This window comes from Mustela putorius, unplaced genomic scaffold (assembly GCF_011764305.1).
Source record: "Mustela putorius furo isolate JIRA1106 unplaced genomic scaffold, ASM1176430v1.1 tig00000421_pilon_pilon_pilon, whole genome shotgun sequence".
Classification (NCBI taxonomy): Eukaryota; Metazoa; Chordata; class Mammalia; order Carnivora; family Mustelidae; genus Mustela; species Mustela putorius.
The window spans coordinates 10537390-10551327 of NW_025421375.1; the positions used below are offsets into that span (position 1 = coordinate 10537390).

The following is a 13938-nucleotide window of genomic DNA, read 5'->3' on the forward strand; positions in this document are numbered from 1 at the left end:
ATAAATAAAAGAAGTATACCTAAACTTTTCATTTCTCTTAAGGACTTTTTTTTTTATTTTAAAGTTTTTTTTAATTTCTTTGAGATAGAGCTCACTTGCTCTCGCTCTATCTTTGAGATAGAGCGAGAGCAAGTGAGGGGCAGAGAGAGGAGAAGTAGCCTCCCCACTGAACAGGGAGCCCAGCTCCAGGTTCAGTTCCAGGACCTTAGGATCATGACCTGAGCTGAAGGCAGCCAATTAACCACGGAGCCACCCAGGTGCCCCTTTCTTAAGGAGTTTAGAAATGATGCTTCCTTTCATGTGCTATTACTTTAGTGACCTGATTACATATCTGAGACTCACTCTTGGGGAAAATGCTGTGGTTTTTATGCCACCGGATTAAATAATATTAAGGATGTCTGACGTGGGAAGCAACTTCTACAGACAAAGCTTCTAAGCCATTTGGGTCACATCACACGGCAACTCTGCGAACATATTTCAAGATTAGGGCAAAGACAGGTGGCATAAGGTATCTCATTCAGAGAAATCATCTTTTTGCCACAAAGTGTCCCCTAAAGAAAAGGGGCTGGGAGTGTAAGGTCTCCTGCTAACTCAGTCCTAAGATGCACATCTGTGAAAGGATTCCTCACCTGTGGAAATAAGCTGGGCTATATGTACTCTCTCATGTTCATCCCTGTAACTCCACCATCGACCTTGCCTTTGTTAAGTTACACAAAATCAATTCCTAACAGAACGTTGCCATCAGTCATATTAAAGAGCCTCCTAGGCCGTAGAATTCTATACAAAATGCTAGGTATTCAAATATACAAATGATGATTTCACTAAACCCTAGTCTTTCAGATCATATTAATATTGAATAATCCTTAGTGTCAAGGAGTTTTCTGTGTTGTTGACAATTTCTTCCTTGCTATTTATAAAGAGGCAAAGGCCTAAACAGTTATGTATTACAAACTAATCTCCTTTATTTTGGGAAAACTTGAAATATCTTATGTATGTTGCCAGATCCACTTACCAGTCAAGACCTATCCCCGAACCTAATGAAATGTATAAAATAAGGGCTTATTCTAGCTGTCCTCATAAAACACCAACATTATTAAGGTAGTCCATTTACACCTACATGATCTCATTCTCCTCAAGCAAGATAATTTTTTTAGCAAGAAGACACATATAGCCACTGAAATACATTTTTTTTTAAGATTTTATTTATTTATTTGACAGAGAGAGATCACAAATAGGAAGAGAGGCAGGCAGGGAGGGGTGGGGAAGCAGGGAGCCCGATGCGGGGCTCGATCCCAAGACCTTGGGATCATGACCTGAGCCAAAGGCAGAGGCTTAACCCACTGAGCCGCCCAGGCGCCCCTGAAATACATCTCTTGAACTCAAAGCCTTCCATACTGTGCCTGGGTTCTTGATTTCCACTCCTCTCCCAAAAAATTGCCTCTCAGACTACAGAAGTAGAACTTACACTGTGTTTCAAAAGTTTCATCTCCTACAGACAGTTGTAAATTGTAAAGGTGTAAAAACTTCAGATACCTCTAATATCAGTTGAGATTGAGATAAAAGATTGACCAGCTCTAAGTAGCATTCTTCTGAAGAAAGAAAGAGGGACAAATTATTTTCCTTAAGACTCCAGACTATGAAAGACTATACCAAACATCAATTACACAATTTAATTATGCTCTTCTGTGCTACTGGAACATCTTTTAGTCCTTGCACTCTTAAAAGATGGAAATTCACCCAGTATTTCTTCTTATTCCCAGCAATTCTCAAGACTCTTGATTGAATATCCAGAAACGAAAAAACTGAAGGTTAATCACTGTGATAACTGTATGAGGTATCATAACTTACTAAATGATAGTCCTCAGTCAAATTTAAAATCTCACCATCAGACGTAATGACTGCCCAATCTTGCCTGTCACGCCAAGACCCTGGATTCCATTACTGCTCACAGAGCTACCTTATCCCTTTACTTTCATTCTCTGTAATTCTCATCTAAGTTAAAAGGAGGGAAGGGAAATTTCTACAGAAACACAAAATGAGGGCACCTGGGTGGCTCAGTGGGTTAAGCCGCTGCCTTCGGCTCGGGTCGTGATCTTGGGGTCTTGGGATCGAGTCCTGTGTCGGGCTCTCTGCTCAGCAGAGAGCCTGCTTCCGCCTCTCATTCTGCCTGCCTCTCTGCCTACTTATGATCTCTGTCAAATAAATAAATAAAATCTTTAAAAAAGAAAAAAAAAAAGAAACACAAAAAAACAAAAATTGCAGGATAAAAACCCATGACCTCTTTCACAAAACCCTACAAACTACAATCTGAAATGGCTAATCTCTCATCTACTCCTTATTCTCCAATTCCACAAAACCTTTTGCTCATGCTACCCTTCTCTGAGCCACTACTCTGACCTCAAAGGAATTTTGTTTTTTTCTGAATGCAGAATCTACAGGCTAATGAAGGTGCTATTCAAAAGCCTGCTGTATCATTTCCTAACACCTAGTGATAGCCTGGCCAGGCCATGTCCCTCCAGACCCTCATGCCATGTTTCCACTAAAAGCTCCTTGAACAGATAGATATCCTATTCTAATCCTGTTAAGATACATAAATATCTTAACAGGTTGCAAGGTGAGAACATAAAACCAACTGGATAGTCTTTCAAACAACTGCAGTTACAATTCTTTATCAGGGACTAGTTAAAAATAAAAGTACTGCAGAAAAGAAAGCTAAAGCTAGAATTTGACTTAAAACACACACATACACACAAAACTGACGACTGTCCAAAAATCACTGATACTGACAATGTAAACCACTGACTCAGTGGGACAACTGATCTGAGCCAGCATAACCAACCTGCTCAGATCCATTTTAAGGTGGACTAAGAGCAAACTATATAATTCATTTCAGCGGTATGAAAAAAACTCTCACAGACTAGTACCAGGGTTAAGAAAGAAGACTCAGAGAACAGTGCCTTGGAGGCCACTGTGTTATTGACCCAGTAGTACCTTAAGACTGGATTTAAAGCATCAAAATGTGAGGAAATAAAATTGTTCCCTCAGGCTCCAGTGACCTTGAACACAATGAAAGGACTCTGGTTTGCCTGTTTATAGCTGCTCTGCCTCCTTTAAACCTTACTCTAAAAGGAGAATTTGACTTTCTCAGGAACAAGCCAGAAGGTCAAAGAGGTTGTGAGGAGTCAAGGACAAGACCACATCTACACTACTAAGTAAAAATAAATAAATAAATAAAAAATAAATTTTAAAAACACCCAGATCTATCACCTCAAATGCAAAAATGCAAATTTCTATGGAGCCGGACAGGAGGTTGGGGGTGGATTACAGGACTTGTGAGCCATATACACTCCCCTTCAAAACCAAAGCATTATGTAGAAAACAGAGTTCCAACAAAAAAGTACAATGATGAGAAAAGAACTCATTAAAAGCTAAAAATAAACTCTAATTCACAATATGCATACGGATTTAACAAAAAAAGGAAAACAAGATGTAAAATTGCATCTGCTAAGTTAACCAGGCCCTAGTGGAAATCGCCACCCCCCTTTACACAAACTGAAATCTGTAAAGTCTGTGATGACTGAATAAAAGCAAGGCTTTAAATGTTTTCAATGAATATTCCAACTAAAGAAAACAAAGGGATAGCATTTTTTTTAAAAGTCTTCTGATCTGCTAACACTACAGGAATACTGGGCTTTTTAATATCCAAGCACAGCGGTCTCTGTATTTCCCTACCTGAATGTCTTATTTTATGAAATCAGAATATTTGGTAATAGTATTTATAATTTATATAAAAAGGATACTAATTTTAAGGAAGATGTCCATAAAAGTGAAAACAATCCTCAGTTTTTATCTAACCAATACCTCATGACTCAATTTAACAACTTGCTTATCTTCCAGGCCAGTAATAGTTCACTGGGGAAGCTCAGCAGAGAGTACCTTCATATTTTAAGTCAAGTTCATTCATTCTGAATAACATGCACACAATACCCTACACTTCAGCAGTCTGATTCAGAGAGACTGGTGTATCAGTAATCATCTTTCTAGGCTCCCAAGTCCTGCCTTGAACTTCCTATTCCCACCTTGTCCCACCACTAGAAAGTCAATTGTCTTGGTCAAATCACCTAGAAAGCAAAGAACAGAATATTAGCTTTGGGTTCTTCCCACATCATGCCTGAGAAATTATAAGAATTCTGAGGCAACAGATCTATTTGAAGATTTTTTTTCAAAATTGGTTCACTTAAGGAAAAAAGTCTGCAACTGTCATAACTAAATGTATTTTAACTGGTAAGGAGGGGTCTAGAGAGAGAGAGATGCCTGTGTGCTACCCACTTTATGAAAGAGACTCAACTTTGGAGTCACAGAGCTCGTATAAAGCTACATTACAAATAAGTGGCTAGACTGGGATATGAACTCAAGTGCTACATTCTTTCTAGGCTAACACCTCTAAAATTGCCTCATTAGGCCACCTCCCTAGCTGGGGAGTAGCAGGTAGCAGGCATTTTTTGCTCAGATGTTAATCCTGAGAACTTGATCGCAAGCTAACCAAGTAACAACCCTGGAGTGATAGCGGTTTAGTAAATCCTATTACCACCTCATTCAAGTCCATATCATATGGAAAGACACAAAGGAATGCTATGAACACAGTTTAAACTGAATACTTCCATCTTGCATTTATTTCCATGAAGGAGGCACACAGAGTAAGAATCTCTGTTCTTATTTAGAACAATGTAGAAGGAATGATCCTTCCCCAATTAGTTCAATATCATAGATGATGTAAGGTTGAATAGTTAGATCACAAAAAGACAGTAACTGAGGATCTGTTTCTTCACAATACTTGCAAGAGCGGTCAATGCTGCTTTATAGCTTTAAAGCTCCTCAGAATATAGCTGACAACAGTACCATCACCAATAAAAGGACACCCAATGAGGTCAAAATACTGACACTTTAAAACTTTAAAAAGTGAAACCACGTTTTAAGGAGTAAAACATGCTAACTAAAGCCAATGCACAGGCCTCACAAATCAAACAACACTGACAAGTAAAATGCCAGGAAATATCTTTAAAAGCTGACATTTTTAGTTGAAAAGGCAAGCTTCGAGGGTTTCCATAGCTTCAAAATTCGGTAGTAGCAATGGACTCCACTGAAAGTCAATTAACTTAGAACAAGCTCGGAAGAAGCTGGTGAATTGTGAAGCACAGTTTTAGCTTCAATGATCAACTATTCTGTTCAGGAAGTACTTAAAAGGAAATGTTCCAACAGGCGCAAAATCAAAATGCTTTGCTCTATTGATAATTTCGAAAGTTAAAAAACAAAGGCTGATGCTAAGGTAGCATAACAAATAAGACAGTGAAATAAAAACCATCAAAAGAAAAGCAGGTTGATTTTGTATTACATCATGAAAAAGGGAGGGGAGAAAGTCAATTTCATAGGTGATGAGAAAGAGGATTTTAACATTCTACAGATTTCAGAAAAAGAAATCGTACATCAGAATTTAATTGCTCTCTATCTTCTCCCATTTAGTTCACCATCTTCTTTCATGTATATTTTTCCATTATTACTAGGACAGCCACTAAATAAACTGAAGGCAGTTTCTACTCTTTGTTACCTATCTCCTAATGCAGAAGTAAACAAAACTAGAAAAAAACACTGTGAAAAGATCTGCAATAGCAAACAGCACACAGCCACTCACACTTGGCTAAATTTTAAGAGGAGGATTCCTTACTGAAGAACTTCAACTGTGTTTTCTATGAACTTGAACACATTAACAAAGTTAACGTTTTGTACCAAATTAATAAAGGAATCAAGTCAAAGGCACTCAATGAATTTTCTTAATCTGCTGACAAGACAACCATGATCATTCTAGAAGCCTAGTGACAATATGGGTCAATAAACCACAGAATCAAAACTCATAAACCTCATTTATACAATACATCCAACCTTATTTCACCAGTAGATAGTCTTAAAAAGCGGCTTGAAAAATGTGTAACTAACTCTAGGGAGCTGCAATACTTTTCTTCATTAAGTAGCACAAGTATCAACATCAAGAAATCAGAAAAACTAAAATCCAGATAAATGACACATAATAAACAATGGTTTTGTTTCAAACTATCCTATAGCATCACCATAACTATCTTTTCTTCCCAGCAACTAACCATTTCAGGTTGCATTACCATTAAGATAGTCAAAGAAAAACCTTTTCTGTTCAGGTTTGCTAACTGAAAGTTAATTTATTCAATGCTAAAGGGGCCCTAAAGAAGGTATCACTGCAAATATGTCATTTTGGCTTAGGATAATTTTGAGCAGAAGGCAGTTAAGAATCAGCAGACACAGAGAGTTCTCTCCCCTATCCTTTTCTGCCTACCAAGAAGGTCACAAATTTCCCTTGGGGAGAGGTCCCCTGCCACTGTGCCAGAAAGAGGAAAGACACTTTCACCACCAGAGATGGAAAGCAGGCACCAAAATGTATAAACAAACCTTGCTAATAAAATAGCTCAATACCTTCCATTAGTTTCCACCATGTAATTCCTGGTCACTTTCCCACAATTTACCAAGCCTCAAAACCCAACCCCCTTTCCTTTTGGTAAAATGGTACAAGCCCCCAAGTCTAACCACTTAACTTTTGAGTTTCAATTTTTTGTGTGTGAACTTCAGTGCACATGAGGCGCCTGGGGGTGCTCAGTGGGTTGAGCCTCTGATTTCGGCTCAGGTCATGATTTCAGGGTCCTGGGATCGAGCCCTACATCGGGTTCTTTGCTCAGTGGGTAGCCTGCTTCTGCCTCTCTCTTTGCCTGTCTCTCTGCCTACATGTGATCTCTGTCAAATAAATAAAATCTTTGGGCGTCTGGGTGGCTCAGTGGGTTAAGCCGCTGCCTTCGGCTCAGGTCATGATCTCAGGGTCCTGGGATCGAGGCCCGCATCGGGCTCTCTGCTCAGCAGGGAGCCTGCTTCCCTCTTTCTCTCTCTCTGCCTGCCTCTCCATCTACTTGTGATTTCTCTCTGTCAAATAAATAAGTAAATAAATAAATAAATAAAATCTTTAAGGAAAAATAAAAACTGTCTAATTTATCTTGTTATGTTCAGGCCCTAGGGGCCTATGAATTAAATTAAGAGAATTAGGGAAAAGATTTTCCTAAATGATACTGATAAAGAACTGCACTTAGTTTCTCAAATTTGATAAATTTTATCATCCTTAAGTTTTCATCTAAATCATTCAATGCGGGCATTGAAATTTATTCCATAAAACACCCCAAGTTCAAGGTTTAAGTGGAAAAGTGAACACAGAATTTTGAAGTTTTTCCCCAAAAACTTCATAAAAAGCTTCTACAATGGTAACAATTTTTTTTTAAATGACTGACTAGTCATTTAAAATAGGTTTAAAAATCTTTGAAAACAAAAGAAGGGTCAATTAAAAAAGTTTGTTCAGGACCACCACCAAAAAAAAAAAAAATCATTTTATAAAAATAATACTTTATACAAATTTAGTCACTAAAATCTAAAAATTGCCATATTGAAATGTATTGTATTCCACAGTTGATACATTAGGGACCACCAAAGCATTTACTAGTAGAGCAAAGATGCCCTTGTTTTGTGAGGACCTAAGACACACCAGTCTTTCCACTAAATCTCTAAATAAACAGCTCTCAAAGTATGTAATGTGAGGTATTCATTAAACTACCAACAACCACCCACCCACCCTGCCCTCTTCAACTACTTGTCTGAAAGAATCAATTCTTAATCTCTTCATACTATGGACATCCAAAAGCTGACTTAAGGATTGCAACAGACACATACAACCACCTTTTCAAATTAATGTTCATCAAAACAGCCTGAGGCTCACTGTGATTGACTTTATCACAGTAAATAAATGTTATTAAATTTGAAGGTATGAATTAGAAAAATAAAATACCACTTACTACTTCAATCCTGAAAAGCAAAGATTATGTTTATTTTTAAAAGGAAGAGAAGAGGGGAGCGCCTGGGTGGCTCAGTGGGTTAAGCCGCTGCCTTCGGCTCAGGTCATGATCTCAGGGTCCTGGGATCGAGTCCCGCATCGGGCTCTCTGCTCAGCAGGGAGCCTGCTTCCTCCTCTCTCTCTGTCTGCCTCTCTGCCTACTTGTGATCTCTGTCTGTCAAATAAATAAATAAAATCTTTAAAAAAAAATAAAATAAAATAAAATAAAGAAGAAAAAAAAAAGAGGAGTGGCGGAACTGTGTTAGCATAGGTGGTGCTATCTGTTCAAAGGTAATCATCCAAGGATGGACACTGGCAAAGTCCCTCCTTGGGTCCCCTACAATTTGTATATGTTTGTTTGGGTGTTTGTTTTTCCTTTTTGTGTGAAAGATTCTTGTTGGCAGATGAGGTCAGCACAGGACCCACCTCTGACAAGTCCTGGAATAACAGTGCAGACATTACATCAAGATAAAAAGGAGCATCACTCATTACCTGAAGTCTTCACCTAACTTACTTCTCTGCTCTTCCATTAGAAGAAAGAAAAAGTAACAATGACAGAAAAAGGTACATTGGAGGTTTGAAAACCAATTATACATATGTACACACATACAAACCCTTTCAGGGACAGGTTAGATATTCGGTAAAGACATAGCTTAGTGACTTTTTTTTTTTTTTAAGATTTTGTTTATTTATTTGACAGATCACAAGCAGGCAGAGAGAGAGAGGAGGAAGCAGGCTCCCTTGCAGGATCCTGGGATCATGACCTGAGCCGAAGGCAGAGGCTTTAACTTACTGAGCCACCCAGGCACCCCTAGCCTAGTGACTTTTAAACTTGACACCTCTAGTCCTGCACCCCAGGAGGTATTCATCAGAAACCACCACTGGGGAAGGGACACCACCACAGCTGGCTGTAGATAAGGTACTGCAATCATTACAACTCTCCCACCCATCTCCAGCCAGAGTTTGGGTAAACCTGGAATATTCTGGTTCTACCTCCATGCAAAATATTCAGGAAAAGTAGTGGATAACTCTCAGGTAAATGGAACATTCTGGGCCCTACTTCAAAGATTCTGATTCAGTAGGTTTGGGCAGGGCCCAGGAAGCTGCATTTCTGGTGGTCATCCCAAGTGATTCCAAACCAGGTAACTCTACTGATTATACTTGAAAAGACTGATTCCCAAAACTGCTTTTTTGCCCATCAAAATCACTTGAGGAACTTTCTGACAACGGATTCCCAAAGCCTCCGGAATCTGTATTTTTTAAAACTCTCTCACATGAGGATGGGGAGCCAGATTTAGCAATCACTGAACTAAAATACCCAAATTCACAACTATAGAGTACAAGTTTTATAGAGCAACATGGATGTTCTCCTTCATTTTATGTATCCATCAGTCCTTGATTCTCAAAATTCTCTTATTTCCCCCTTCTAAAGAAGACACACCCACCAAAAGATGCCCCTCAGTACATCTATACAAGTTAGGTGTCTCACTATAAATTCATCAGTTGGTTCTGTGGTTAATTTTTAAAGAGTTCTGGCCTCTAACAAGAAACAAGGAGGAAATATCCCAGGGAAGAAGCAGAAAACTGGAATTCTGGTCCTTGCTCTACCACATAACAGCTATGAAGTCTTGGACTATTCAGTCATTTAAACAAACCTCGGCTTCTGATCACCTGTGAAGGAGCTATCTAAGGTCATCTCAAGGACATTTCTGATTCTAAAACTCTATTACTCACTCCTTGCCTCATAAAATCCAGTTCACTCCTCTAGAATGCAGCATCAGCAGGTGTCAAGGACTCTAAAGTACATAAACCCAAAGAGATGGACCGACATCAGCTAAACTGTATGAGCAGCAGTGGTTTCTCATGATGAATGTCTATAGACAGGAAATGGGATGAAGCATAAAGCTGGGCATGAGACCAAAGAAACAACATAATAATAAATAGAATTTAGGCCAAAGAGAGTACTATATTTACTACTGAAAGGTGCCTTAATGTATTTCTCTAATCCTCATTCTATCAAAATAGTGACATTAATTTGCCAACAACACCACAATCTAAAATTATATACTCACTTTTAGGACTTAGGCAAGAGGCACATATTTTCCTAACTGGATTTTTTTTTTTTTAAACCTGAGATACAATTTCCTAATTCAGCATTATTTAAGCAGGCAAAGATTAAAGAAAAATGAAAAAGAGCAATTTAAATGTTCTTCCCAAAGAGTGACCTCATAGTTTTCTTACAACCCAGACAATTAATGTTCACCTCCTACAAAATCAGAATACAAAGAGCTGGCCCAGGAGCTCCCCAGGAGGCAGGATAAGTTGGACAGATAGACCAAGGAACTCAGACTTGACCCTACAAATGCGTACTGAGAAACCGCATCAACCGGCTAATGCTAAATACACCAAAGGGCAGTGTCCACATCCTCACAAATTCTTCCAATCTTTCTAGGCACGTTAACAGCAGTTTCTTAGGAAGATATGCTCACTTGGCAAAGTACAACCATTCAAAATCCAGTTTTAAATCTACCATTTACTATACTATTTTGTTCAATACAAATATTAACGAAGAAACTCAGGATTTAAAAATATATATACACATTTAAATTTGGGCTTTGAGACTAAATGAGTCAGACCCTTCTGAACACCACTTTAACCCATACTAAGAATGAGATGTCACTGGACTAAGACAAAACAGGGTTACTAGAAGAGGTGCTCTGTATTCTCATTTACCTGCTCATCTTTTACAATACACAGTTCATTATCATGGATGTTCATTTATGAAACATGCTCATGAACTTTGATATGAACAGGTTACAGAAGAGTTTCAGAATGTATGATAATCTGTAAAATGATTTCAAAAGCTTTCATAGCAAAACCCTTTATATGCTCGATGGAAATCTAGTATTGGGCAGATATCCCCTCAAATGAGTTTTGTGGTCGAATAAGGCCAGAAAACCAGCTTCTTTACTGTAGGATTTTAATGTATGGTTCTAATATGCTAATGATCTGCAATTTGGCTCTTACATAGGAAACTATGAAGGGCAGCATTTCTCAAATTTGTCTGTCAATGGAACATTTCCTCTGAAGAACAAGTATGATTATGTCTCTTAAAATAAAGCTTAGAAAATGAGTTAGGACCCTCCTGCCCACTGTGGATGTTCTTGGGTACTCCATTCGCTTATTAATAAGTTTTAAACAGATATTTTACCATGGTGGGAAAATATGTTCATGGCTCCCTCTCACCGAACAGACAATGGGGTGTTGATGGGGGATAAAGGAACTGGACAGGAAATATTAATGCACTTTGCCAGTATCCAACCATGTCCTTCATATTACCATGCACTGTGGTTCCAATACCATTGTTTATCACACTGAAGATAGGGAGGCAAAGGGTATGAAGACATACAATTCAAATTTGTTGCACCATAAAACAGCTCTAGTAAAAGACTTATGGAAGAGTAAGATAATTCAAGATCAACCAGAGATGAAAGATTAAAATCTTGGAAATGTTTTCTGCAGAAGGTGCCTAATAAAAAGGATATAAGATTTGTTCTGTATTTTTATCTACTCACAGTATCGTAACAAAAAATTCAACATTTATATACCTAGTTCAAGCATCTTTTTTTTTCATGGTAGGGACAGTTACTAAGCAATTAACCCAGAAATCACATCACTGATATCATGGCCTTTATACCATTTATCAGACAGTCATTTATGTAAAGGAGGTTGCAAAAGTCACATATGAAGAAGCTGTTTTGCTAAAAACAATAAAATTTAGTGTCAGGACAAATGTATTAAGAACCATTTGTTCTTGGGGCACCTGGTGGCTCAGTTGTTAAGCATCTGCCTCCGGCTCAGGTCATGATCCCAGAGTCCTGGGATCGAGCCCAGAGTCGGCTCCCCACTCAGCAGGAAGCCTGCTTCTCCCTCTCCCACTCCCCCTGCTTGTGTTCCCTCTCTCACTATCTCTCTGTCAAATAAATAAAATAAAACCTTTTTTTTTTTTAAAGGAGCCATTTGTTTTCTAACTTTTTCAACTTTTCAAAAATGGTTTATAAACTTCACATATGCTAACACTGATTTTAGAAAAAGAAATGGAAAAATATTCTCCATTGGATTATCAGTATTCCCCCCCAAAAAAAGATAATAATTTCCCTGATGATACTGTGGTGAACATCTAAGTAACATAACTAGTTAAAGTGTAATTATTCAGTATGGACTGATGACAACCAGGTTTTACTTAGGTTTTTACTTGATTTAAGTATGTTCCCTCTGTGAGTTTCAATTTGTAGCTCCAGGAAATAGGATTGTGAGGCCAAGCTGAGGTGATTGCTCTAAGAACACATTCTCCCAACCTTGGAGGCAGTAAGTCCTGCTGTCTTGATAAAAGAAAGGTACTATCTCAGACAAAGTAAAAATGACTGCAGAAATCACCTAGTGTGACCCCTTTCTTAAGCCTCTACCTCATTTACCTATGGAGACCTGAAGCCAAGAGTTGATTTGATTCTTGGTCAAACTCTTCTCACTGCCTTTAGGTATTCTCTGCCCATTTCAAATATTTAGTTTTTATAGTTTGAGTTATAAGCCATGTAAAGCAATTTAATATACATCACCCCTCAAACTTAATAATGACATGAGAAAGTTAAGTCTTTCTACACTTAATTTTGTACATTTTCATTGGTTCAGAACAACTCCTACAAGAAACATTATCCCAAGAACATGCTCAATTAGACTATGGCTTATTCTAAATATTTAGTTGAATCTTACAAAATACTAAGGTTATTCTCCACTACCCAAAACCCAAAATGCATCAAAGTTCAAATTACTCAAGACTTTCATTTTTATCTTTACGATAAGAAGAACACTCATACACCACTTTTTCCTTTCCTTGTCAAAGAACAGAACATAAGATCTTGCTACACTCAAATTATATCAGTGCAAGTATTTATACACTGACAATGTGAATATTACTATTTACTCTGTAATATATATTAAAAGCAGAACTATACAGACTTAAAGGACAGGACATTTTAAGAAGTTTCTTCCTTCTCCCAAACAGAATAAACTTCCTATATCTCACTGTAAAAATGCTAAATCATAGAAGCTCAGGAAACTAAAAACTGAAGGTTAACATGATACTTTCTGTCTCAGACATACACACACTCCTGAAACATTTTTCAAAGATGTTATTGCACAGTATATGGTATATAAAAGTCTAGTTATAATACATACTGTCCATAAAAATATTTTATGCTTTAAAAGGAAAACAAAACTTTTAAAACTAAGTTTCATCCTGCTAATGTAGTCAGTAACAGAATACCTAGATGGGTAAAACTGCAGCACTGAATGATCTACAGGCAGTAAACTTATTATTTTCTCACACAAGAAACATAATCCTTTAAAGGTAAGTAACCCATATGAAACTGCATACCTGTTATTTTGTCTCTTACAAGCTTACAGGACTCTATCTCACCAATGCTCCCAAAAAGACTCTTTAGTTCCTCCTGGGTCATGTTCTGAGGAAGGTAGTTGACTATTAAGTTGGTCTTGCTGTCCTCTGTGTTCCCAGAGTCAACTGGTGACGAGCAGTTGTTGTTTATGGTGGTTGGACCATTGGCTGTGTTATTGCAAGTTGGCCCATTAGACAGTTGTGTTTCCATGGCAGCAATTACCTGCTAAAAACAGAGAAAACAAGAAATGTCAGAATTCATATTTCACAAACTATTAGAGATTCCAAACAAGAATGTAAATACTTGTCACTAAATACAAGTCATTCTGCTGAAAATTACAATAAAGCTTCAACAAAAAGTACAACACCTACGCTAATTTATACTTTATATTAAGCTAGTCAAGTTAAGTTCACAATTATATTTTCACATACATATTCCATACATGCACATAAAAAAGCACACTCTAAATGTTAAACATTCTCTAGAACCGCATTTTGGGTCTAGTCACATACCCTTACTCACCTGCAGTATCCA

General features: G+C 37.8%; 1 protein-coding gene across 10 annotated transcripts in view; it reads right to left on the reverse strand.

The window, feature by feature from the left end:
• Positions 1–13938, reverse strand: part of ELAVL2 (ELAV like RNA binding protein 2) — a 168322-nt gene that overhangs the window by 57300 nt on the left and 97084 nt on the right. For 8 of the 10 annotated variants that reach the window (XM_045079675.1, XM_004761800.3, XM_013061102.2 and 5 more), the window contains one exon: positions 13386–13629. In XM_045079675.1, the coding sequence (XP_044935610.1) occupies positions 13386–13629 (244 nt within the window). The remainder of the gene's footprint in view (positions 1–13385; positions 13630–13938) is intronic. The other 2 variants (XM_045079677.1, XM_013061100.2) reach the window with 1 other exon arrangement.